Source organism: Siphateles boraxobius, unplaced genomic scaffold (assembly GCF_051911475.1).
Source record: "Siphateles boraxobius isolate OS27281-9 unplaced genomic scaffold, OSU_SipBor_1 12, whole genome shotgun sequence".
NCBI classification, from domain to species: Eukaryota; Metazoa; Chordata; class Actinopteri; order Cypriniformes; family Leuciscidae; genus Siphateles; species Siphateles boraxobius.
The window spans coordinates 17950115-17977914 of record NW_027508722.1 but is presented as its reverse complement, the minus strand read 5'-3'; the positions used below and the strand labels follow the sequence as shown (position 1 = coordinate 17977914).

General features: G+C 40.9%; 1 protein-coding gene across 1 annotated transcript in view; it reads right to left on the bottom strand.

Annotated features, from left to right (window-relative positions):
* Window positions 1–260: 260 nt before the first annotated feature.
* grin2db (glutamate receptor, ionotropic, N-methyl D-aspartate 2D, b) overlaps window positions 261–27800 on the bottom strand; it is a 96088-nt gene continuing 68548 nt past the window's right edge. Inside the window, exons 9-15 of the mRNA XM_077209701.1 lie at window positions 17074–17227; window positions 16463–16588; window positions 15789–16018; window positions 14316–14476; window positions 13159–13346; window positions 8672–8913; window positions 261–8474 (exon numbers count right to left, since the gene is read on the bottom strand). Coding sequence (XP_077065816.1) covers window positions 5298–8474; window positions 8672–8913; window positions 13159–13346; window positions 14316–14476; window positions 15789–16018; window positions 16463–16588; window positions 17074–17227 — 4278 coding nt within the window. The 3' untranslated portion in view covers window positions 261–5297. The remainder of the gene's footprint in view (window positions 8475–8671; window positions 8914–13158; window positions 13347–14315; window positions 14477–15788; window positions 16019–16462; window positions 16589–17073; window positions 17228–27800) is intronic.

The window sequence follows — 27800 nt, the reverse complement described above, 5'->3', positions numbered from 1 at the left end:
AAATAAGGTCAGGTCTGGTCTTCAAAGATCAAAGCTCAGAACACATCGCTCAAAGGAATAGAGAGGGGGGTGATTCAGAGAAACACGTACCAAGAAACTGAAGAAAATTCTTACCATGATACAAGAGAATTTACTTCATCACCTCCACAGGCATGTGTGGAAGGCAAGACACAACATTCTCACCCGCACAGACAAACACATAAGCATGCCTTCACACACACACAAATACAGTTACAGGACAAATAAGCGAAGGCAATGAGTATTTTAAAGAGTATTCTTTATGAAGCAATTCTTAGCACTGACCCCTTCAAACCCCTTCCCACGACATGATGTCAAAACCAAACAAACTCTGATTGGTGGATGAATTCTGTCTGGACTGTACAGTGCAAAGGCAACAAACATCCTCAACTGCTGCCTGTCACACACATACACACTCACACTGCCTTTAGTTACAGTGCAGTTTACACAATGCCACATCAATCATTTAAAATAAAATAGTGAGAAAGTAAAAAAAATAAAAACTCCCCAAAATTTTCACAATAAAAAAGATTTGCTCAAAAATAAAATCTTAGACAGAATCATTTCTAGCTGTTAAGACTAAAGTAAAACAGTAATTACTCCTTTTCCTTCTGTATTTTGAATGGGAGATGGGATTATATGATTGTGATGTGACATGAAGGACCCTGTTTAAATATGGGTTTCACAACATGTAAGAGCTCATTAATTGTATGACAAAACAAAAATATAGTGAATTTCCAAGCCTTGAATCTCATTCATTATTGTTGGTATTCAGCTGCAGCTTGTGTAATAAGGGTAGGCTAAGTAAAACATGTAGTGGTCTATCACAGGGGCTGACCTGCTTTCACACAAACACACACTGATCTCTGCTCAGCTGTGATCAAGAGGGAAGAGCTGCGCTTTTATCCGTCGAGCTGACTGTCAAGTAATGCCTCACATCATCGTGCCAACAGCTACCTGGAACAACTCTGAGTCTCAAGCTCCTGAGGGAGAGAGAGAGAGCCAGAGAAAGTTCTAGAACACCTGCAGGATTTGTGCTATCCTTGAAGCTGCAGGGAGTGTGTGAGTATGTATGTCTGTCCTGAGTGAGTGAATTATGCATTATAGCAGCCCGACGAGTGAGAGGAAACAGTTGAAAAAACAATTGATTTAAAAGAGGAAAAAGGAGACAGAGACTTTGTATTGGTGTATATATAAATGCTGTATGCACACACACACTTTCTTACGTACAATCACCACATAAATAATGAAATGCCTACAAAGCTACTGTATATGCAGTGCAAACCAGCACATAATCTTTCTCTTTCTCTTCCTCATTCACTCAAGTACAGAGCCTAAATTCATTGCTACACTCACTTGGCAAGTCCAGATGGAATCTGAAGACCTTTTAAAAGTTTACTGGGGAAAATCGTCAAAAAGGATTTATATTTGATACAGTGTGTTAAATGGAACTTGAACAGTTCTAAAAATATATTGCTAGCTGAAAGCTTAATCAATAAGCCCAAATATTTAATACAATACCGTTCAAAAGTTTGGGTCTGTAATTTTAGGTTTAATTTGAATATATTTGTAAAAAAAATTCCAGTGATGGTAAAGCTGAATTTTCAGCATCATTACTCCAGTCTTTAGTGTCACATGACCCTTCAGATATCATTCTATGCTGATTTGGAGCTAAATAAACATTTCTTCTCAATATCAATGTTGATAATATTTCTATGAAAACTGTGATACATTTTTTTCAGGATTATTTGATGAACATCATTTATTTGAAATTATTTTTTGTAACATTATAAATATCTTTACTACCACTTTGGATCAGTTTAATACATCCTTGCTAAAGAAAAGTATTAAACTTTTCACACACTGAATCTAAAGTAGCAGCTGACCAGCCCTTAACACAATTATGTGACTTTAATTTCCCAGCCAAATATTGACCACCATGGACAATTCTACCAACAATATCCAACCCTTGAACTTGGTCAATTTCACAATCAGATCACAAGTCTAAACTGACAAGGGGAAGCCTTTAGTGAGTGTTTGTTTGGAGATGAGTTGACATATCTATTGCCTACGGTACCTCATGAGTCAACAGTACGCCAACATTATGTTACAGTTACACACATTACCCATCATGCATCTAGTCAGCACAGTAACAAAGAGTTGTGTACAGTACAGCCCAGACTCTCACTACAGTGTAATGGTCATCAAGTACAACTCTTCAGTCATTTATCAATTACATCATATCTTTAATTGATCATTATCTTAAATAATCAATTGATAGGAGCAGGAACACAGTAGCTACTGGTCTCTGTTTTTTTTCTTTTTTCGTGTTTTGTTTTTTTTGCTAGCTGAGAGAACATACAGAGGGATAAACAGGGAGATTAAAAATATCTAAAAAAGGAAATGCCAGAGGTACATTGTTTAAGTTGCCTAATCATTGGTGTTGTGGAAAAAAGATATTAAGTATACTACAGAATAAGAAGAAATCAGTAGTTATTATTAGACTGATGGGTGGCTGAATGGATGGATGGAATACTAACTGGCTTGATGGACAGTTGGAATGGCAGAATATCAAAGGGACAGACAGCGATGAGGGCAAAGGGCTAAAACACAAATGATATGAAAGCTATTTAGGTAGTATTAGAGTAATTGTGAAGATCTGCTATAAATAAGAAAAGATGGACAGAAAGATGGATGGATGGATGGATGGATGGATGAAAGGATATTAGACTTGTTTTTTCTTCTTCACAGGCACTAATGTTTTCACAGTCATATAGGAGGAATCAAAATTCAAAAATGTCTCCAGAGTCTAGAATTGCTACAAAGCTAAAACATTTAAAACTATTTCTACCACTTCCTCCAAGTATATCAAACTTAACTCATTATATATATATATACACCTGTCTGTATATATATGTATATATTTATTTGTACATATATATTTTGTATAGATAAATTATATGATGGCAATGAAAACTGAATACAATGGGCAATAAAATATCTATGTCAATTCACAGTATAACATGATACATTCTCAAAAACATAGTATATAGAGATAATATTTCTTTTTTGTTCTCAAGAAAAAGCTACATGGGAATTATAAGTCTGTTCTGTACATGCAGTCACAGAATTCTGTGTTAGCTTCTCTGACTCAGTAAGGGTCAATGACAGATCAAGTGTACTCATGGCACACTATATTAATTCAATCATTCTACATCCATCTTCCTGCCCCTCCCCCTTCCATGCCGGGTGCGCTGGACTTTCCGCTGACGCACCCGTATTCCCGGCATTGGAAGAAATGCTGACCGAGGGGATTAAGTGGCTGTGTGTGATTCAGTTTACACAACACGCAATTCAATACCTGAGCTTGTTATTTCTTGACTCATGCGATGACAGGTGCGTCTTTAAAATGTGAAAAAGCCCTAAATTTTATTGTAGTTGATGACGAACCTTCCCCAGGGGGTCTTGTTTAAATGAACAAGATATGAAAGGGAGACAAACATCACTTATATGAAATAAAGGGCAATCAAATCTGTTGATCTGTGACAACATGTACAAGCCCTCTATGCCCCCCAGAATAAAAGTGTAATTGTCACTTCTTGTGATGAGTAACTGCATCCAGAATGCTACAAAATCTACCGCATGTCTACTTTTTGCTAAATCATTTCAAAGCTACATTCAACTACAACAGGGGCAAATAAGCGGTGCCTGACGTCAAATAGGTATTCAGAAACCGAATTTCTGTATGACTGACATCAATACTCTAGCCAAAATAAATGGTGTAGGATGCTTTTGGTTAAAAATCGATAAGAAATGTTTGTCCTTGACTCTTCATTATCATATGTTAACATTTGCACTGACAAGAGCCAGCAACTTGTGCTTTATTATATGCAACTCTGCACTGGAAGTAGGCTTGACTTGATTATGCACAATCAGTGACAACGACAGCCACAGCTTTTTTAAACATTGCCCTTAACCATCCCAGAAACACAGCAAGCTGTCTGTTCGAAACCTAATGCGTGATGATTAAGGAACAAAACAAGCATGATCCACTCATGGTCCACCATTTATAATTGTTAACATACGGTTTTTAATATTATGTAGCCATCTAGTGCCAATCATAAATATTGCAACCCATCATCATATGATGAAAGACAAGTATTGCTTGTATGCAAAGAAAGGACCATCACACTGGGCAGCGCCGTGGATCTAGTTGTGACAATTTGAAAATTCTGTTATCAAAAGAAATAACTAATTAAAAATTGCCTTCACATCTATAATCCCACTATTTAACATCAGACACAGCTGGTTTACCCTTTTGTTAAAATACGACCACAGTGAGAGCAATAAACAGCATAAAAGAAAAGGAAACCTGAAAGGAAAAGAAAATATACAGAAACAATTGCTACATTTTTGTTTTGTTTGTGTTCTTATTGTTTATCTTTTGAAGTCTGTCTCTTTAGAACATAAGGTCATCCCTATTTGATGTCAAAGTGACACCATGGCATTGGAGTTTTGATAGGACAACAAAAGTTCTGATGAGTGAAATGGCTCCATGTAGATTCTGATTATCTTTGAATCAGAAATACAGAAAGAGTGACAGTTTACTCTCGTTTACTTTGAGGTCTAATTTCAATTCATAATTTTCCAGCATGGCCTTGAAAGAGGAAGCCAAACAGGTACTGATGCCATAACATCACTGTTGCAAGTGTCAAAAAAAGAAAGAAAAAAGGGTATTTCTGTATCTATGAGCATCAGGTTGTCATGGAGACAATTTTTCAGTCAGTGGGTTGATGCTGATCATCTGAGGCTCTCCAAGACCGCATTCAGATTGAATTTATATTAATTTTGAGTCATCTGTAAATAAACTGAATAGCCAGTTTGAGCCACAGCAGTATTTGTTGTCTGTAGTCACATGTTGTGTGTGGACGATCCAAAAATGTCTTTTCCTTGTTTGAGGGAGTGTATATGTGTAAACATGACATCATTACTCACAGAAAGATCCCAGACATTTGCTATCCACTGTTCTCATTGGAGGAGAGGAGCACAGAGGACATCATAATACTCAGCTCAGACCGAAGATGGAGCACGGCTGGAGTATCCATTGTGACCGAGGCAGAATCTGTTGAGCCTTTCCCTGCTTTGACTGCTGTTTCTTTGCTGCTCTGGTCACTGTCGTGGATGTTATCCTCGTCTTGGTGCGGCGCATGTATGTGCATCACACTCCAGCTGCGCTTCACAGTAGAGCTCACATAAACGCGCAGCAGCGAAGCCCCGTGTCATACTTCACTCTCTAGGCTGGAGAAATGGGCAGAACCACGGCGTGAGCATAAGCTCTTGGCTTTGAGTGGCAGGTGTGGGGAGTAGAATCGTCTTGGCTGGGGCACAGACCGAAGTCTCTGGTACTGAAGCTTAGCACTGGCGGTGGCTGCCTGGGAGGAGCCGGAAGCAGCCCCAGGGGAAAGCACAGGTGGAGGGGACATGGATGCAGAGGATGGAGGTGGAGGAATGGGCATGGGTAGGGAGTTGGGAGCAGAAGGTACAGATAATGAGGGCAGGAGTGGCTGAGGTGAGGAGGGAGATGCCTGGGGTATGTGTTCTGAGAGCTGGGCTTGCTGGGAGCTTAGGTTGGACTGGCTTCCGGATTTGGATTTGTCAGGATTAGGGGGTGCTTTGGGCCGAGAGCTTCCACTGAAGCTGTGGCAGTGAGGAAGCATATCCTCCTGACTATGGGACTGAGCACTGCTGTGTTTGTGGTGTATGTGGGGTCTACCGTGCCCATACTCTGTACACGTACATGATGCTGCATCTTGCATTCTATCCCGAGACCTCTGACCTTTGCTTTTTGGCCCACTGCGGCTACGCTTCTCACCCTTCATCTGTAGTTTGTCCACTGACCAATAGCGTCGCGGTGGTGGAAGGGAGGTGGGAGGGGGTGGCCACTGTGAATCCAGCCCTCCACTGCCTCCCCCAGAACCCCATCCAATCCCTGGACCTGAACCCCAGAAATCACCTGCCACACCCCAACCTTCAGCCCGACCCAAAATGGAGTCATCTCTACTGTTGACACTTCCACCTTTCTCTCGAGCAGGGTATGTTCCAAAAAACCATCCCCCACCCCCAATTCCACTGGCTCCACCTACACCAGTTCCTTCCCAGTACCTCTCAAAACGGCCAAACTCTCCTGAGGACCCCTCATCAGAAAAGCTTTCCTCTGCTCGTATTCTGTCCCTCTCTGACTCAGACACTGCTCCTCTCCCTGCACACCGCACTCTCTCCTCTATTCTCTCCCTCTCTCGTTCTCTCAATCTCTCTTCTTCTTCCCCTTCCTCATCCTCATCCTCAGAGTCCCACTCATGGAGGGACAGGCCTTCTCTTGTGTTAACTCGCCCCCTTTCATAGTGGAGAAGCAGTGGCTTGCGCTCTCCTACTCTCCCTTCTGCATCTCTCTCTACCCCACTACTCCTCCGTCTCTTGGACGAGGAGAGGAGTGTATGTAAAGAGGAGGGAGGGGAGGGTCCGGAGGCCTCAGTGCCACCTGCTTCTCCTCCACTGACCCAGAATTTGACTGAAGAGGGGAGTTTGTTGAGGTTGGGATAGCGTTTACTGGATGGTCGATGTTGTGAATGGGAGCTTTTGGGTCTTCTCTCCCTTCCTCTACCCCCCCCACTCTCGTCCTCTCTATCATCCCCTTCGTCCTCACCTCCATCTCTCCTCCCTCGTTCTCTCTCTACCTCCCAAGCTGAAAGACTGCCTTTGTCCACAAATGCGCTGCGGTACTGAGTGGAAAATGATGAGTACTCTCCTTCTCTATCACCATCCCCCTCTCCATCTCTCTCTGCCTCCACATCAGCCTCCTCTGGCTCTGAACGCTTACCGGAAGACACTTTCTTCTTCTTTTTTGTTTTCATTGCCTTCTTTTTCTTCTTTTTCACCTTGCGTCGCTTCCTTTCTCTTTCTCTTTCCCTTTCACGCTCCTCCCTCTTTTTCCGTTTTTTGTTTTTCTTCTTCTTTTTCTTTTTCTCTTTGTCTCTCTCTTTCCTACGTTTCTTCTCTCTTTTCCTTTCTGTGTCTCCCTGGGCTCCACTACTCCTCTCTCTATCCCTCTCTCTCTCTGCCCACCCTGCCCACCATTCCTGGAGCTGTGCTAGCTGACTGCCACCCCTCTCTCTTTCTCTATCCTTCTTATGCTCCCTGTCTCCAAAGGTGCCCCACGGTTTACGTGGGGGTATAGGAGGAGGAGGTCCATGAGTGAGAGATCTAGGGGAAAGGATGGACCGTTCTCTGTCCCTGGTTCTGTTGTGGCCCTGCAGAAGACTAGACTCTTCAGTCAGCTCATCCAAATCCTCCTCATCCTCTTCCTCACCCTCTCGATCTCGGGTGCTTCGAGATGATGCTGTGGAAGTGGATGATGGAGAGGTGGAACGTGAGGATGTGGCTGAAGTTGTGGTTGAGGAGCTGGTGGTGGATGAGGAGGATGATGTGGAGGTGTAGGGGAGTGAGGGAGAGGGTGATGGAGGAGTGTAGGATGGGGAATGTGTGACTGGCACAGGGATGGGGAGAGGAGGAGAGGGTCTCGGTCTTCGACTCACTTCCCTGCCTCCACCTCTCCGGCCCAGTGGCAGGATGTTTTCATACAGTGGGCCACCAGGTTCTTTGGGCTTTTTTGGTCGCCGCTTCCTCCAAAAGGATGAAGGGAGAGGGGGAGAGGGGTGCTGCAGCGGGGGGTTAGGTGTCAGCGGGGCTGGGGCCTGGCTTTTAGGAGGAAGCCTTGGAGTTCCCAGAGATTTAACCCCTCCACCAGTACCCACTCCCACCTTCTTCCCAATGCCATGGTCCATGCTCTTCTCCTGATAGAAAGCCACACTAGTTGGTGGGGGTTGTTGGTGGGCTCTGGGGACAGTTTTTGGAGTTTGAGAACCTGTCTGTTGTTCCAGACATGTCCCAAGTCCCTCCGGATCAATAGGTCCATAGTAGCGCTTATATCCATCTAGACCACTACCCGTACCTCCACCACTTGCCCAGGTAGGTGCCACCTTTTGGGGTAAGGGCCCTGTTTCTGCTAGGGCTCCTCTCACACCCATGGAGGTGGTGGCACTAGCGGTTTTGGGTAGTCTCCAGCGGTCCACAACCGCCAGTCTGCGATCTGGCCGGGGTAGGAAAGTAGTGCATGGGAGCGGAGCTCCTATAAGTTGAGTATTTGCAGGACCCAGGGCTGCTCCAGAATGAACAATTGTGGGAGGGGAACCAGGAAGAGGTGTTTTGTAAGACTGAGGAGGTTGAGGCTGTTGTGGTTGCTGCTGCTGCACCATGGCAATGGCTGGATTGGATACAGCTGAAGTGACCACATGTGAGGAAGAAGCAGGAATCATGGCAGTGTGATGGTGGCCAGGAACTGTGACTTTAACCCCACCTTGTGCAGTTTCATCTTCAAAACTGCAGCAGCTATACATTCCCTAAGAATACAATACATTTTGTTAAGTCATTTTCTGATAATAGGGGCAAATTTGCATCACTCTCACCCTATGTGTAATACCACAGGCATGTCCATGTTACCATCTTTCTTCTACTCAAACTTTCAACCAGTCTTTTATCCAGTGTCTAATAATCACTCACTATTTCACTTTACACTCTCACTTTCACTCTCTCTCACCCTGCTGAAGGCGAGTAGGAAGTCCAGTTTACCAGACTGGCCCATTTTGTTCATGCAGTGCCGCAGCCTCCAGTAAACCAGGTGTTCCCAGGCGAAGACCAGCAGACTTAGGCCCATGGCGACCAGCAGCATGTAGAACACACCGGCCATGTTGTCTATGTCTAGTTTGGAGCTCATCACTTCAATTTTATCATTATGACAGATTCCTGAGAGCCAGAGACGCTCTAGCATCTCAATCTCATCTGAGTGGAGAGGGGAGAGAAATACAAGGCATTAACATTACTAATTTTCTCATTTAATAAGTGATACAACTACTTGGCACAGATGTATCAATAAAACATGTATGAATGCAATATGGCATTGCGTTGCCTTTCTCTCATGCTTGCTGTAGCAGGAAGCAGATGCTAATACTAAATGTGTGTAAATCTGTTGTGAACCTAAGTCAGGTGCTATTTTGAGATCTGTAGAGTTTTATACTGAAAACATTACAGGTCAGAGGTCAAGTGAACAGATCACTGTGGGTAAATGGGAACGTTATTGTTAAGGTCTGTTTAGAAGCTGATCAAATGGTGAAGTTTTTGTTAATTTTGAAAGAGTGAAAGGAAGAGGAAAAGAGCAAGAGGCCTGTAGGCTAGCAAAGGCTAGGTCCTGCATAATGATCTACCCATATCCTCTTTTCCTCAGAGGGTAAATGAGAAGATAAAAAAGGAAGGAGAGCAAAGTTCTTTGTCTTTTCAATGCTGCATTGTATCATGGGAAATGAGAGGATGAGAAGAAATAAGTAAAAGGCATGTGGAAAAGAAGAAGAGAGTGACTTTGTCATTATGACAAATAGCAGAGGAACCTTTTCTATTCAGAGAGGATAAAGTTAACATAAAAAGAGGGATGAAGACAGATGGTAAAAGGGGGAAAACAGTACATGTGCATGTACATGTTTGTCTGTGTGTGTGTACAGGTTGTTAAAGATGGAACAGAACAGGGAAAATAAAATAAAGGAGGAGCAACAGAGTGATAGGCAGAGGGTAGAAAAACAAGAGGACAGAGAGGGAGACAGAACGGTGAAAGGGTGAGATCATAATCATTTAATTGTGCTGGAAGATGGTCAGGCCTGCTGCAAACTCAAGAGAAAATCAGAATCTCACCTTTTATCTACAGAAAGACGAGCTTGTGAATTACTGCAATCCTTACTAGACCGAGGCATGTACTGCAGCATTAACTGCTTTGTTGAGAACTGGCCAACTGCACCACGTTATCTCAGTATGGGGCATCTCAAAATAGTGTTGTGTAACACAATAAAAGTACATCACCCATCACACTGTAAATGACAGTTGCGTTGATCTCACAGAGTTTGAATTATGGCATCTGTCTCTTATGCTATCAAAACAAACTATCCAGCAAGCGTAACCTGCGGGCATTAATCACAATGTAGATGAGGTGCCGAAGACACATCACATAAAATATTTCACAAAAGAAAATGCAGTCAAGCAGGCCGACGAAGCGCAAGCTGAATCACACATGGGACTTGAACAGATAACAGCACGAGCCCGGCTTGGATTCAAGCACTGCCTCACTCTGTTGACACTGTCCATTCACCTCCTTCTGACTCCTGCCAGTGGCTCTGGCAAACCACTTCACTGACCACAGCCAAACTTAGCAGGTGTGTCCTACTGAGAACATACATATACACACACACAGCTATATTATAAACACACAAACACCATTCACACACTTGCACAGCTTTACAGATGCACGCTAAGTTACAAATACACACCCACACATTCAGTACAAATGTGCGCATGGCACATTCTAACACATGTAGACATACTTTCACACCTTTGCTCTTGCCATAACAGCTTCTGTTTGGCAATGGAACTCATGGTTGGCACGATTAAGTGGGCACATTTTAACAGCTAATGCTTTAGCAAGGTCTTTAAACTCAGGCAGACAGCCAGTCTGTGCCATTTGTGTGACCTCCAACACTGTTCCCTGTGCAGCACCCTCTGATCCCATCCTGACCCAAACCAAACCACTATCATGCTAAAGCAAACATTGCTCTTGGATCAGCCTTAAAGGTCAACACTTTTATAAACCGATCGCAACCACAGAGGCATCTCGGACCACTGTAATAAGTCCTCTGAAATTGTTAGTAGGTAAAAGGACTCCTATTCTAGACGATCACAGCAAAGAAAGATGCTGGCCCTGAGTTAAAATAACATAACGCTTTTAGCAGGTAAGAAGTGCTTTTGCGTGGTACGGACCAATAAGGTTACCTGTGGAGTTTAAAAGAAATGAAAAGGTTGCAGATAGACAAGTGGTTTCCTGGGGCTTTTAAGGGCTCAAAAGAAACATAAAAGTACAAATTATAGCTGTAGCTGTTGTACCTCAGAAAAATTATTCAGTACCTCCATAGTAACTTCCCACATGTTTAAGCTTCAGAGCTAATTTCTTGGATTGGCACAATTTCATTAGTTATTTTCATGTTATTTTGTGTTAATACAGTATGCAATCAACAAATATGCTTATGTAGAAAAGACAACCTTTAAACTTAAGAAGCAGCTAAATTTTAGCAACAGCACTGACATTTTCTTTAATAATTGTCCAATGAAGCATTTTGAAAAAGAAGAGTGATAAGAGCTGCCATAACAGCAGAAATTCGTTAAATCAATGAGATTAAAATATTTGACAAAATATATATATATATATATATAGACTCATTATCCCCAGAAAACCACAATGGTTTTTAACATTTTAAAGGTTAAACAAGGACAGAATTCAGAAAATAACATCAGATAAAACTCCCACCAACCAGATGAATAAAAAAAAGTCACTGTTCATTTCACTTGTTAAGCTTCTCAGCTGTTAAATTGTGGTGTTAGCTAATAGAACCTGGCACCAGTGTGACGATCGCACTGTGGGAACCTGGCGTACACAAACATTCTTTCAGTCTCTCTCTCTCTGACACACCAAAAGCCAAAGAGGATTTAAACAGCAATCAAACAAACCATCCAGTTGAAACAAAACACTGTGTGAGATAGCTAGTGCATTTATGTGTTTGTGTATGTGTGTGTTGGGAGAAAGCAGGGAGGATGGTGTATAAATGACAATTAAAGAATTAGTACTTGGACAAGCACATTTGAATCAGATGCGTTCCACTCTGACATTGCAAATCCATAACAGCTAATCCTCTATAGAGTGTGAGAATGGACAGTCACTCAACACACACATCTCACACAATTGTTTGGTTCCAAAACCTAGTGAGCTGACTAGCTATCTGCTGCTAACACAGGCAACTGCCTGTGTAGTTTTCCTAACCATTATGGAACTGTCTAACTTACTAGTTTGGAATTTGGAATCCTTCGTGGCCTACACACCATACAAACAGCACAGGAGAAACAACTCACAACAGTTTGCTGTTTGCATGTTTTTTAAGCTTACAACGTGATACGTGATTACACATGGTCACAAAAAATATTTGTTGTCTATAGTCAATAAAAAAGGTTGGTTGTCTATTGTCAATGGTGTAAAGTGAAGGCTTTCTGTTGGTCAATGCAGCAAATCCAGGTGACCAACTTGAACCTGTTGCGAAGTCGGCATGGGAAAACCTTTCACTCTCACACAAAATTCCAGAGCGCACGTTTCCTATTAAAATGGCTGTATTTCACATGCAAAAATTTGACAAACTACATTAAAGTCCCTTTGTAGTCAATAATTTTATCCCTTAAAACTCATCTTTGATCACCAAAATAACATATTTAAAAAAGGTTCCTTGAAAAAAAATTCTTCATGCCTTAAAATAGCTTGAATGTAACTCTACACCCTTGCCTCCACGCACTCACACCAGCTCAGAGAACAACTCATTGACGTGATTGGTTACAAGGTAGTTTGTGATGTCAGAAACACCAGCGTTTTTGATACTGTCTTTGGTTCACTGCAGAAAACACTGCAATGGTGTTGACTTATGAATTTGCACGTGGTTTGTCTTAAAGCATATTAAAAAAACAATATAGTCATATAAACCACATTAAAAACTTGATTTTCACCACATGGGGTCTTTAAATACACAGCTTGATGACCCACAATCCTGCATCAGGCAGCTCATAGGTTTTGAAACAGAACACAGACTTACTAACTCCATTTCTCTCTCTCACACACCACTTCTGTCATTCCCAAGACTGAATCTCTGATACATGATACATCTCTTTTATGCATCAATAGGTTGCCATCATCTCCTTTAAATCAGTAAACAGCCTGCTAGCACAAAGACAAATGTCACCTAGCAGACAGCAGATATTGCGTCATGTTAAGGAAACTGGATTACAACAAAATGGCTGGGAAGATGGCTTGAAGCTAACAGTACAGGCTAATGAAGTCTTGTTAAACATACATAAAAAAGACTTTAATCTCCTACATCCCAACAGCATAAGTGCACCAATATACAATTCCTCCAATTTTAGCTCTATGATACTGCAGAACCTTCCGACTCTCACCGTCGCCCACCAGCTGCAGTAAGGCCAGGTCCAATGGCCGTTTCCAGCGGGAGTTCTTGATCAGAGCGATGCCGTAACCAGTTGTGGCGAATACTTTCCCTGAGCCGATGGTCATTACTTTGCAGCCTTCATCTTTACGAGCCATGTAGTTCAACACTGCAGCATCATAGATTAAGGCATCCAGCTTACTGCAGACACAGACAGGAAGAGTAGGAGTCAGAAGAGACAGAGAGTGGGATGGAAGAGGGAGATAGACAGAAAGAGAGCAGAGAGGAAAGTTGTATTGTGGCAGCATTATATTATCACTTTTGCTAAAAATAGATAAGGAAATGGCAGGCTCAGGAAAAAACACGGTTTGGATTAACAACTCATGATAAATAGAGAAAGAGTGTGTGAGGTGTACAGGGCTAACAGAGGTAGTGTGGGAGGAGGGAAAAAGTGCAAACACATCGTAAAGAAACTCCTGTTCGTGAGAGCAACATGGGGCTTGGAGGTGTAAGGAAGCGAGTGGAAAAGGGAGAGATGTTAGACAACATGTTGAAAACAAGGTTATTATTCTTTATGTAAACAATTACAAAGACAGAAACTAAATAAACACAGCGGAAGTATTTTCATTAACAGAAATATAAATGAGTTTGCAAAGGAATGAAAGCTACACTGAAATGATCAGGGTTTAAGTACTGCTGGAACTTTAAGAATTTGTTTTTGTTTTTTATATAAAGCATTTCTCAGCCAATCAGTTATTTGAGGACAATTAGAGAAGAGATCTGACCAATCAAATTTATCAATCAAAAACAGTAGGTTTTTACCGCTTGATCCCAAAACTATAAATGTGCACTGTGAATGGAAATTAAACATAATAACAAAAATATAACTTTTGATTTTGATTTTGACTTTTTGATTGTTTTTGCTTATGAAACACTCTTGAACTCCAATGTGGATCCAGTCCAAATGAAAAGCTAGGGTGATTAGTAATGGTCAGTTAAATGGTGATGTTGGTCAGTTATTCAGTTAAATATACATTACAAACAAGAAAGAATCATCTATGCACCATTAAAACTAAAACTGAAAACCATTATACAATACAATACAAAATTCAAAACTGTATGAGAAATAGAATGACGGAAGTCAGTGAGAGTAAGAAAACCAGCACAGACCCAGATTTGAGGTGGGAGATGGCGTCCTCCACACTCCTCTGGTTGTATTTGATCATGTACTGGTGCATGTCTGGATAGTTACTGCGGATGTTTTTCTCTGTGCTTCCGTTAGGGACCGTTCCAAACTTCAGAGGGGGGTACTGCTCTGTGGGGTGCTGAAACTGAGAGAGGGAAACACAGTATGAAACAGTGATTGAAATTGATGTTGCATTTGTTTTTTCAAAGTAATTAGTGGACTAACAATAGAGCACAATGAAAAAAATATTGCAAGAATAAACATGAATGACGTGTGACAGTGAACGCATGTTAGAAACAGACTAGAACTACTGCAGCTGTCAAAACCAACTATAATACATCATAAAAACAGAACAATATACAAAGCAGCAGTGCTGACATGCACATTGTGTTCATTCTGCTTCACAATAGTGAAGCAGATGGGGGAAACTATTTCCATTTAAAAAGGGATTACAAAATGAACATCAGGCACTTAGAAAAAGATTCAACAAAAGCCACCACAAGTTAAATGATTTTAAGTATCCAGATTTGATGTAGCTTCTTTTCTGAAAATGACAAAAACACAATGGGACTCAAATACATTTCATTTAGTGTACATACGTACATTCATTTGCCATGAAAGCAAAACAGTGTTTTTTTTTATGTCAGTGTGTTTCCTCAAGAATCCCTGTAGATTCTTCAAGGTCAACACTAAGAGCGAGGGCAAAGGAACATTTTCACGCTAGAATGGCAAATTACTGAACATCTCACAGACCCACGAGCACTATCAACGTATTAAAACGCAAGCACAAGTATAGAGGCAATATACTCTTGAGTATAAATTGTCCTTATTGTTAGCTATGATAAGGTCTTTTATAGAATTAGGCAGCTTTTCATGTAATACAGGAGCTGAATGGTAAAGATGTAAAGATGAGAATGCAGGGCTATCAAATACTTGCAAGTGTGTGTGTGTGTTTGTGTGTACACCGTTAAAATGTTTGAGGTCGATTTTATGTTTTGAAAATAAATCTCCTTCACATTAAGGTTCACATGATCTACAGATTTGGTGCTCAAGAAACATTTCTTATTATTATCAATGTTCAAAACAGTAGTGCTGCTTAATATTTTGTGTGTAGTTTATACATATTTTATTACATTTTAAAATCAACGTAATAGTCTTTCTTCCAAAATGTGTCATTTCACTAATAGACTTTGAAAGCATAGGCTCTTCAAAAGACAAACAGTGAGAAAATGTTTCTTCATGCTGTTCATCCACTTAACAGCCAATTTAAGCTACTGTCAATCTCAAATTCCAGTCTAACTCTAGTCTCTGTAGTCTTAAAGTATATTGATCCCAAAATCCATGTCAACACCACATCACAAATTATGAAAACGTTATATGTCCATCTACAGTATACGCACCAACAAACACAAGCTCTCTCTGCATCTACAGTATCTCTGAAACCGCTATTCCCTTACCTTTTTATCGCTGAGGCCAGACACAGTGTCAATGTATTCCTCTTGGATCATGAAGGCAGCCAGGTTGGCAGTGTAGCTAGCCAGAAAGATGACAGCAAAGAAAGCCCAGACAAGAACCATGATCTTGCTAGTAGTTCCTTTGGGGTTCTCCACTGGAACGGAGTTATTAAAGACCAGTGCCCAAAGAAGCCAGATTGACTTCCCTATTGTGAACGTAGAACCTCCGGCCTCTGACAGGGAAATGCAAGCGAAACAGAGAAAGAAAGACTTTTAACATGGCCTTGAATTTTAAAGGCACTTTAATTATTCAGAAGCTCAAAACAAACTAAAAAATATCATAACTGCTAAATTGATAAAAAAAAGGTCTTCCTAAGCTATGCAGACGATGAGACGTGAGAGGAGTGCCAGTGCCAGAGGATGAAGAAGAGAACAGAGGGAGAGGAATACAGAGCACATGTCTGCAGTGCTTTATTATACATGAGTATCTGAGAAACTGCCTGAACCAGATATCAAGCCCACGTCCAGGCCAAAAAAGAGGGAGGTGAACTCAACCATTAGAACTCCTGAATAAACTCAGCGCCTGACACGCAACTGATCACATTTATCTCTGTTAAAATAACGCTTGAGACTACTAATTATTATTACGTGCAGGACTTAAAACAACCCAGACTCACTCTTGCCACTCTGAAGGCTGCGGTTGTACCCCACTGGACTGAAGAACTCAAAGATGAAAACCGTCACTGCTACCACGGTCAGGCACATAACAAACATCATCACCCACACAGCAGGGCTGTACGGCTCTGAGAGAGGGCACAGAGAAAGAGAAGAGGACAGAGGAATCAAAACCATTAGTAGTAGTTTTTCTACTTGGTTTGTACACAAAAGAGCAGAAATCAATACCAAGCTTGTAGCAAACATTAGAACTGGAGGAGACTTTTGGAAATGATTCAATTTGAATTTGAATCAAATGAACTTATTAACTTGACTAGGCTTTTAAAACCATGTTATATTTGTGAAAAATAAAAATAAAAAATAAAATAAGTTTATTATAAAAAATAAAAATAAAATAAAAAGCCTGTTTGTAAAAATGTTGATTTAGTACTTCTCACTGAAGTGTGAAAAATAGTTTGTTTTGAAAGGGAACTGTAAGTCTGATTGATGAGCTCTGGAAAGATACGCACCAGTACCTGAAAAGTCATACATCATAATCACATGCAGCAGAGACTGATTAAAGTCAAATATGAAGAAACATTATGGCTCACATTATGGCTCACATGAGACTCACCAAGAAAAGCAGAGGGAGAGACAGTTCCGTTACTGCGAGAGACCATGACGCTGATTCCCGTCTCTACAAAGGGAACAGAGAAGTCCACGACCTCTGACCTTTCCTCGTTGATAGTGAGGGAGCCGATCGCCATGTCTGCCCGCTTGTACACAACCTAGAGACCAGGAGAAAGTAGAGGATTGTATTTTTGCCCTTTTGCCACTTTTATTTGTAGCAGGAACATTTTATTTACAGGATTTATAGGGACTCTTTTTACAGGAGCACGATTCCCTGTAAAATGCTGCTGTGGCCCAGTAAAGTTTTACTGATTCATCCTTGTTTGACAAGGAAAATTATATACTGACATGAGAAACTAAGCTGTCTGAGTCAATGGATTTGATCATCTCCAAAATGTCAGAGACTAAGTCAAGGTGGGAACCTCTTTCCTTACCTTTGATCTTCGTGGGAACCTCAGGTTTTGCTCAGAGATCATGTGGCCGCAGTGACTTGCAGAGGAATAAGAGATTGAAAGGTAGCTAGCTACCATGCTAACTAATGTGTGAATGAGTAGCTATTGCAAATCCCTATATTTAACTGGACAGTGAAGAAGTGACAGGAAACTACAGGAAAAGTGAGGGAGAAACACGACTGGGATTGGGACTCGAACCCAGGTCCCCACGAGCGCAACAATACTACAGGGCTGTTGAATGCTTGCATCTGATTGGTTGACAAATGTTCTAAGGTGTACAATTATTTCCAGGGAAACGCACAGCAAAAGTAGAAGGTGTACAATTATTTCCAGGGAAACGCACAGCAAAAGTAGTTCCAGGCAAATCTTGAACCGCATTAAAGCTCCATATCACTTCGCATTGTTAACTGTAATAACGGAAGATAGGATACAATTCATAACAAGAAAAAAAAAACACAGATAATTGTGCTTGATCTGCAGTTTTCGATCTAACTTCACAATCAACTGAAACGCGCAGTTTTTTTTAAACTTTCAAGTAATTAAAGAATACTGGGAAAGTGTATCACTGTTTCCACAATAATATCAAACAGCACAACCGTTTTCAACATAGATAATAAGAAAGGTTGGACCAAATAATCATTTTTGAATGATTTCTGAAGGATCATGTGACACTGAAGACTGGAGTAATAAATAATATACTTATTAGTAATAATAATAATATTACTTATCAAATAAATGAAGCCTTATTGAACATAAGAGACTTACATTTTTTTTGCAATGTATTATATATTTTAAACCTTTTTAGCACCTTATATATAGCCATTTATATAATTAAATTATATTTAATTAAAATACATATTTTTTAACAAATATAATTAACAGAATAAATAATTATTATAATAATCGTTAGTTGTAGTCCAAAGTTTAGGAGGCCGAAGCTCTCAAGGTAATGTTTAAAGTCAACTTTATTTAGGCTCTATTTTCTTTGTCAAAGATAAGGTAAAGGTTGACTTTTAAAAACATGTTAAGCTTAGAATTATGTAAATAAGAAACTGGACTACCAAAATAATCTGTTACCCATAGTTACATTAATGCCACACAATAGTACTGCTCCAAAAGTCACCAGAATTAAACACTTTGGTTCTTTGAACCCTACCTCCAGGCCCCCCAAGAAAATAAGGATGCACTTTTTTTTTTTTACTTGAAGGGGAGAAATGCCAGCAATGCCCCTGGTAGAAAGAGGACATAAAATATTAGGGAGAGAAGAGTGGAACGAGCTGGGGAATTGACACAAAGATGAATCAAACTTGTGATGCCCGCATGAGCACCACGGTCCAAAATTTCCTCTACACTTTACTGATCAAAGCACTCACTGTGCACTAAAACTAGACATTCAAAGAATTATCAAGAACTGGTAAAGTACAACGGCAAGGAAGTCCTCGGCAAGGAATCAGCATTTTGCCTGAACACAGGGGCCATATGTGGTGTGTAACAGGTGGTCTATCTGCAAATTCAGAGAACCTCCATCTCTAATTAATATTCAATCCACATACTGGCTGCATTCCAGTATCCATAAATTGGTCGGGCAGATAGTGTAGTAAGAAGCCTGCACACATAGACGCTCCAGGAGGCAGGTTATCCATCTCAAGACAGTATACCCCATACAGAGAGAAAGCATGTACGGGAATACCAAAAAGGAAGGAAAACATTAACATCTTTACTTTCCAGTGCAGCTCTTTTCTCACTTTGCATTTTGTTTTATATTCCTAAATGGTGTGAAAAAGCTCATGATGCAGAGGAATGGGATTTATGGTGACGAGTGCAGAGTTGAGTCACTGCCTAAAGTCAACCAGGTTACAAGCTTTCCCAAATCTCCTTTGACAGTTTGAACGCTGCATTGATTCTGAAAAGATGCGGACCTGCCTGTGCCTATAAATGTGTATGTGGGAGACGGGATTGTTTAGGTAGTGTAATTTCAAGTGTGCAGCAAAAGCTTTTGCATCCTTGTGGAAAGTGAGCCTGCATGTTTGTGGGTCTGCAGAGAATGTGGAAAGAACATCGATGAAGTTGTTTCCTTGTGAGCACGCTGCAGTCCCGGTCCTGCTGCAGGCCGGCACAACGCACCGGGGAAATGTGGACCTGTCGTTGATAGAAGATCAAAGCCGCTCACGCACACACACTCTCGCAGCCTGAGAAAATAACCCTTAGCACTGCGCCTACAGGGGCCGTGCTGACAGCTGATTGGCTGAGCATCAAAATATGCAGTGAAAAGACCAAAAGCGAGTGAGAGAGGGAGAGAGAGAGAGAGAGAGAGAGAGAGAGAGAGAGAGAGAGAGAGAGAGAGAGAGAGAGAGAGAGGGAAAGGAAAAGATTGAGGAAAAGAAAAAGATGTGGTCACAGAAAAAGAGACATGTTGAAAACCAAGGAGCAGGGGGAGAAAAAAAGAGAACACATAAGATACCATGAGAAATATTAAGAATAGAAGGATGGAAATGAAGAAGGAATGAGACGGAGAAAAGAGCTGTTTCCATTCCCTAGCAACTGTCTCGAACAGGCGTCACTCCAGGGTGTGAGTACCACAGCGGGGTCTCGCTCTCAAAACAACAACCTCCTGTCTGTCATTCACACTCACATGCATTGGCAAGTCTTTTTGGGCTGGCTTCAGGCCTCTGTCTTGAATACATCGGTGTATGTGCGTGTGAGCCATTAGTCAAATTCCTCCGCGCTGTGTTAAGAGGGTTCAGAGTGTTTCAGCAGTCCTGGAGGCCGGCAGATACGGGTGGGAATTCAGTCATCAAACAGGCCAAGTTACATCACGCACTGTCCTGGGAACTCTTTACAAAGAGCAGCACTCAGCCCTACAGTCCTAGAAACCAAGCACTCTCAAGGACCCCATGTAAAAATAAACAAAAGCCTTGATTTCTTCAGCTACCCTTTACAATAACTTTCATTAAGAAAATTAGAGATGACATTCTTATCTCTAATCTTATGAAAACAGAAGTTCAAGATGTTTTTTCTTCTTTATGGAGAAGGTCTTTACCCCCTTTTTAAAAGAAATTAATACTTTTATTAATGCATTAAATTGATTAAAAGTGACACTAATAACATGTTCTTTTGTAACTGTAGGCTCTTTTTTAAACTTACTATTTAATCAAAGAATCCTGAAAAAAAGTTATCATGGTTTCCTCAACAATATTAAGTAGCACAACTGTTTTTAACATTGATAATAATGAGAAATGTTTCTTGAGCCCCAAATCAGCATATTAGAATGATTTCTGAAGGATCATGTGACACCAAAGACTGGAGAAATAGCTGATGAAATTTCAGCTTTGCCATAAAAGGAACAAATTACATTTAATTAAATATATTATTACAAATATATTACAATAGAAAACAATTATTTTAAAAAGAAAAATATTAAATAATGGTAACATAAGGGATTTGGTTAAATATACTTAATTCAAATTACAAACACACCTTAATTTTTTTTCTGAGATTAATCGTTTTAATCGTTTTTAACAGATATAAATAAAAAGCAAATATATATACATGTTTGTGGAAAATAAATATTTCTTGTTTTGTTTTAACTTCCGAAGGATTTTTTACCTGTCCAGTCTTTTTTTTTTTTTTTCTTGCTCACTCATGGTTTTATGGCAATATGCCCTCGGGAACAATATTTATGCTTATTGAATTGGAATTGAAAACATAACTGTACTGGTAGAAAATAAATACACACTTTTATTTTTAATTACTTTCATTTTAAATGCAATTAAAACAAACAAGTATTGAATATAAAATATTTCCAGATATTTTGATTTGTTTTAGTTTTACTGCAATGACAATAAAAAAGCCAATTATTTAAGTTCGGAACAACATATTGTCTATATAATATTACCCTATTATATTTTACTATATACTGTATTAGCTGTTATAGGGTCTGAGAAAAATTGCATATATTAAAATATAAAGCTGCTATTACATTTTAGGAAGTGAGTCCCTCTCAAGGGGATCATCATATTTGAAGGTCCTTGGCATGAAAAGGTTTGCAAACCCCTGCCTTAGAGTTGAAAACCCTGGATACTCTCTCACCACACACTCATAGGGCTGGTCGGTATGATGGTATATATCGTTACCGCGGTAGAAAATGTCAACCGTAACACCTTTTTTTATTCTGTGTATACCAGAGTAACCCCAGAGTGCAGTCTGGACGATGGGGCGGGGCGACACTTTTAGGTGGGGCGACACATGTCGCTCCACCCCCACCCGATTTTATTGGTTTATAATACAGCAATCTTATTGGCATAGACGCATGAGCATGCGCATTCCTTTATGTAGAACGAATGGTACGAGTTTATGAATGATCTACGACACTGTTTGGCCGTACTATATTAAGTGATAGCCATGGCGATTTCAGTAACGATCAATTAGATAATGTTTTGATGAACTTACGAATCAAGATAGATGAAGTTACTGTCAAAATGTATTCGTATAGTGCTCAATTGACATCGTTTCAAAGCAGCTTTACAAAAAGTCATATTGTAAGCTTTAATATTGAGCAGTTTTATGGCATGTCGATATCACAAAATATGTTGCTGATAAATCATACACTGTCTGAGATTTAGCCTAGCTATACTATATTAATTTACCCTGCAGATAAGTCAGTGCCACTTTTGGTGGGCAATGAGCATGCCTGCATGAAATTACTAGCATATGAAAGGAGAGATCATTTCTAAATGGGCTGATTTAGACAATATTTTTCCGCATGTCATGCAGGGCTCTGTAATTTTACATCATTCGTTTATGCTTCTTCGTTTTTCCATTAGGATCAGTGAATAAACACAAACTCGGGATTTTACACAAATGATGATAATTCCCTGTATTTCAGTAAAACATCGGATAAATCCTAAAGTGTGTTTTATTTTATTTTAAAGCAAAACCACGGTGACAAATAAGACAATAATCGGCTACCAAATAGCATACAAGCCCTGGCCATTGATTTTTGTGCCTACAATGGGAATAAAATCCGTGCAGCGCTCCAATGTGAAAATAAATAAATATATATATTTTCTTTTTTTTACTAAAACAGATGTTTATGTCGATCTATAGCAAATATTATCATGTATTTTACAGAACCAATAGGCCCTCATATTCTATGAACAGGTAAACAACCAGGAAACATGTTCCATTAAACATTTTATTTGCAGTTTGTACCAAATAATGCAAGCATTGGACAACAAATCTCGTTATAAAAATGACAACAAAAAACGGTTGTGCTGTAGAATTTAAATTCAGCTGCTTACATTCTTACAGTGAATTATCATCATTTGCTGTTTGTGCTGATCGACAGATCCTGATAGAAATATGAAGAAGCCAAGTGAATGACGCACTAATGTAAAACATCTCCCTGAAGTACAGGTGTCGTCATCAAGCTTTCGTTTTTAAACAATAACTTCATCTATTCTGTGTCTTAAGTATAATAAAGTTTTAGCCAATAGATATTAACAAAAATTACCATGGTAAACCAATAATAAGATACGATTAAAGTTAGCATTTAATATTTATTTAATACGGCCAAATCATTCACAAAATCGTACATAAAAGAATGTGCATGCTCAGACCTGTATCGTCTACACCAATAAGATTGTGGTATTATAAACCAATTAAATTGGGGGTGGGCCTAAAAGTGTCGCCCCGCCCCATCGTCCAGACTGCATTCTGGGGTACTATGTATACCACGATGTAAATAAGTAAATAAGAGATTTGTAAAAGAAACATGGAGAAAGCAGATAAAGAGGATCCATGGGAATTACGTTTTTCTAAAGGGTTGTTGTCAACGTGATATTTTCGGGGAAAAAAGCGCAGCAGTCAACTAGAGCAGTGTAGCACCAGTAGGCTACAGTTTAGAGGAGTGCACGTTCGCAATGGGGAAAGCATGAAGCTTACTTGACAACAACAGTTCATATATCAATATTATAACAAATAGAAATAACTTTAAATAATGTATAGTTAGCTGCATCTCTCCTTCTCTTGTGTGTAGTTACTTTTTAAACACGAAATTCGCATTCAGCATGACACGCAAGCGGTTGCCGTGGTACTGAACAACCTGCTTGTTAAAGCTAATGTACAATCCTGTATCTGAGGCAAAATTACTAAATATGCAGCGTGAGTTATATTTCTAACTCCAAACAATTGGCCACTGAAGCAGCTGATAAAATCTTCCTTTGATTCGATACGCGATTACTATTTGACACTTAAATTAACCGATCGCGTTTTACTGATACAAAGACGCGCGCGTACACATGCACTGAGAGGGAGCGCGGAGTGTCAGTGTTCCCTTTCGAGAACGTTCACTTCGTATTGCGTAGCTATACGCAGTGGGAAAACTCCTTTTCTCAGGAATATTGAAGCCATTATTTTAAAACGCAATGCAGCTGCACAGCGAGCACAGAGCAGAGCGTCTAGCCCCGCCCAGCGGCCAAAGGTCACGACGCCTAAAGGCTGCAAAGCACTACCTGTTCCCGGTACGTCAGGGCCACCGTTCCAAGCCTCGGGAGCCATCCTAGTTGAACGACAGGGAGGAAAAGAGAGGGTTTAAGTCCCGCTGCGGCCGGACCACCCTCAAAGAAAGCTTGAGTACTTCTCTCAGACCCCTCTTCAGTTCAGGTGACTGGAGATGTTCTAAATGTAGTAAGTGGGCCCCTACAAACAAACGCTGTTTTAACAGCGACCCAAATAAAGCTCAAACAGAGCGAGAACTGAGTGTCTTCCTAACAGCCCCCCTTACAGTTCGGCTGGCTGGAAATGTTCAAAAATCAGTCGCCAGTCCCGTTACAAAGCATGCGCCACTGATAACAAAAGCTGCCTTTATAGCAAACCCAAACACACTTGAAAATAATATTTTTCTAGCTCTCAAAGTCCAGGCGGTCGGGTCCCCGTCACAAGGCACCCCGCCCCCAGATTTCATTCAACCCCCTAGCCACACGGGCCAAGGCCTGGCAGGTCATCCCCGGGGTATCAGACTAGGTAATGAAAACAATAAAGTGAGGCTACTCGCTCCAGTTCACTCGCAGACCCCGCGCTTTCGCTCACATCCTTCGCACCGAAGTGTCAAACCTACTAATGAAAGGAGCTGTCGAGACAGTTCCCCCATCATTAAGTGAGTCGGGCTTCTACAGTTGCTACTTCCTCGTACCAATTCTAGATCTCAGACACCAGAACAAGGACCTTATGAAACGGCCATTCAAAATGCTTACAACCAAACAAATCCTCACGCAAATTCGCCCAGGGGATTGATTCTTCTCAGTGGATCTGAAAGATGCTTACTTTCCATCCAAATAGCCCACCACCAAAGGCCATTCTGAGATTCGCCTTTGGGGGCGGGCTTATCAATATTCAGTCCTACCATTCGGTCTGTCTCTGGCACCCCGTGCATTCACAAAATGCATGGATGCTGCGCTTATTCACCTGAGACAACGGGAAATGCGCATCTTGAACTACCTCGTCCTCGACGATTGGCTCATCCTATCCCAATCGGAGAGCGAGTTGCTAACCCACAGATCCTGGCTCCTCAGCCATCTAGTATGCTGGAAACCCTGAAAACCTTCCTCCCACATCTGGCGGGACACCACTGGCATATTGTCCGTGCGGACCAGGACGTGGTGTCCCTATATAAATCCCTATATAAATCGCCAGGGCGGTCTCAGATCGGCAGCCTGGACGCTATGGCCAGACTCCTCCTCCTTTGGGCAACCTGCACTCGCTAAGGGCGGTGCATGTACCAGGCAATCTAAACCAGGGTGCGGATATGTTATCCAGAGACTATGTCCCCCCAGGGGAATGGTCTCTCCACCCTCAGACGGTTCACATGATCTGGAGCACCTTTGGCAAGGCAGAGGTTGACCTCTTCACCTCAGAAGACAATGCTCACTGCCCATTTTTCTGGCCCAGCCGCCCTCTTTATGCGTTCCCTCCGGTCTCGATGCTCCCACATGTCATCGAGCGGATCAGGGAGAGTAAGTTCTCAGTCCTCCTCATTGCCCCCCTCTGGAGATCCAAAACTCGGTTCCCAGACCTGACAAAACTGCTGAAGTCAGCTCCCTCACCCATGCCACTGAAGAAGGACCTCCTTACGAGGGCAAACTGGTCAATCTAGCACCCACGGCCAGATCTGTTGGCCTTACATGTATGGCCCCTCAATGGATATCCAGGGACCTCCTAGAAGGAGTCCAAAATACCATGATTGAAACTAGAGCACCATCTACCAGATGCCTCTATGCCCTCAAGTGGTCAGCGTTCGTAACCTGGTGTGCAGCACGAAACGTAGACCCACAGATATGTGAAGTACCTCTAGTACTTTCCTTTCTTCAGGAGCTGCTGGACGCGGGCAGGACCCCCTCCACGCTCAAAGTATATGCGGCAGCCATAGCGGCTTTTCACACCCCTGTGGCCAGCCTTTCCATGGCGAAAAGTGACCTGGTCATTCGTTTCCTCAAGGGGGCCAGGAGGCTCAACCCACCTCGGCCCCCCTCTGTCCCCTCCTGGGACCTATCTACGGTCCTCAGGGCCCTTAGGGGACCCCCGTTTGAGCCACTCCAGACGGCTGACGTTAATCCACTTTCACTCAAAAAAAGCACTCCTGCTAGCGCTGTTATTGGTCAAAAAAGGTAAGCGACCTGCAAGCACTTTCCATAAGCCCTGCATGCCTTGAGTTTGGGCCTGGCGACTCCAGAGTTGTGCTCAGACCGAGGCACGGCTATGTTCCTAAGGTGCTCTCAAGACCGTTCAGAGCCCAGGTGATATCGCTATCAGCTCTTCCCCCATCGGAAGATGATAATAATTTGAATCTGGTCTGCCCTGTCAGGACTCACAGAATCTATCTGGAGCGCTCCGTCACATTCAGATAGTCGGAACAGCTCTTTGTTTGTTTCGGGGGCCGCACTAAAGGTCTGCCGGTCACGAAACAGAAACTTTCTCCATGGGCCTTCAATGCCCCATAGGTGTTAGAGCTCATTCCACTAGAGGCACGGCCTCCTCATGGGCTTGGTCCAGTGGTGTACCAATGTACAAGACATGTGTAATAGACATTTGTATTGTCTATTATGATATTGTAATCAATGTTTTAACTGTATACGAGGCACTGTGAGCTGACATCGCATTTGTCTATCGTCCTTTCACTGCTGTGTGCGGTTCATAGGTAGGCTATATCCCAAAATTAGTTTATGTCTTATATTTATATCATATTATGTTCTTATATTAGAATATCAGATCAGCAAGAGTGCCGTTTTCCCGTGCACGATTGCAACTGTGATATTGATGTTATACAACAGTTAAATTAACAATAAGTGAACATTGGGAGTTACTTTTTAGACACAATATTGTCAATATTGTTTGTTTTCCCTTTATTTCGCCGACTAGAATTTCAAAATGAAACCGTAAAAGAGTCTCAATGCAACAGACAGCGATGATTTATTGACTGAAATCCGCGTTTTGAAGGAATCACTTGCTCCTTTCCCGAATGAATCAGCCGTTTGAACAAATCGGTTGAATTAATGACTCCCTCAACTCACTTATTAAGACCGTGACTTGCCGCCGCCTACTGGCGGTTTTAGGTTCATATTTAAAGTACCCTTTAATTAGAACATTACAATTAGAAATCATTTCATATTTAAATATTGATTTAAAAAAAAATCTCATAGCTTTATTTATGCAATTATAAATGGAGTGTAAATATATTAATGCCGCTTCTGTGTCACCTCTAGACTGCACTGCAAAGATGGATTTTGATTAAATGATTTCATTTGACTGGTAACAGTGGTACTGTATAATTATTGTATAATTAAGTATTATTGTATAAATAAGTATAATTACTGTATAATTTGAATGTTAGTATTTGACATAAAAGGTGATTCATAACTCTAAATAAGTTTAGAAAGAATGTCCATATATAGGTGAAAATGCCCCTGGAAATCAATTTAAGGTGGCAAATTAAATGAATAAAACATTTATTAAAAAATTAATTTCGGTCCCTGCTTTTAACTGACCACTGCATAGAATATTAAAAAATATGAATATCTTTGTGAGTCTGCTGTCAACAACAGGCCTAAACCAGCCATGTCACCAGCACAAAAACACAATCAGTAAAATATCATCTAATTATCAACAAAACATTGAAAATATTGAGATATATTTTTGTTAATATTGCACACCCCTAATGTACGGTATGAATTTTGATTTCTTCAGGTCTTAAAAAGCCTTAAATTTGACTTTAAAAAGTGTGCAG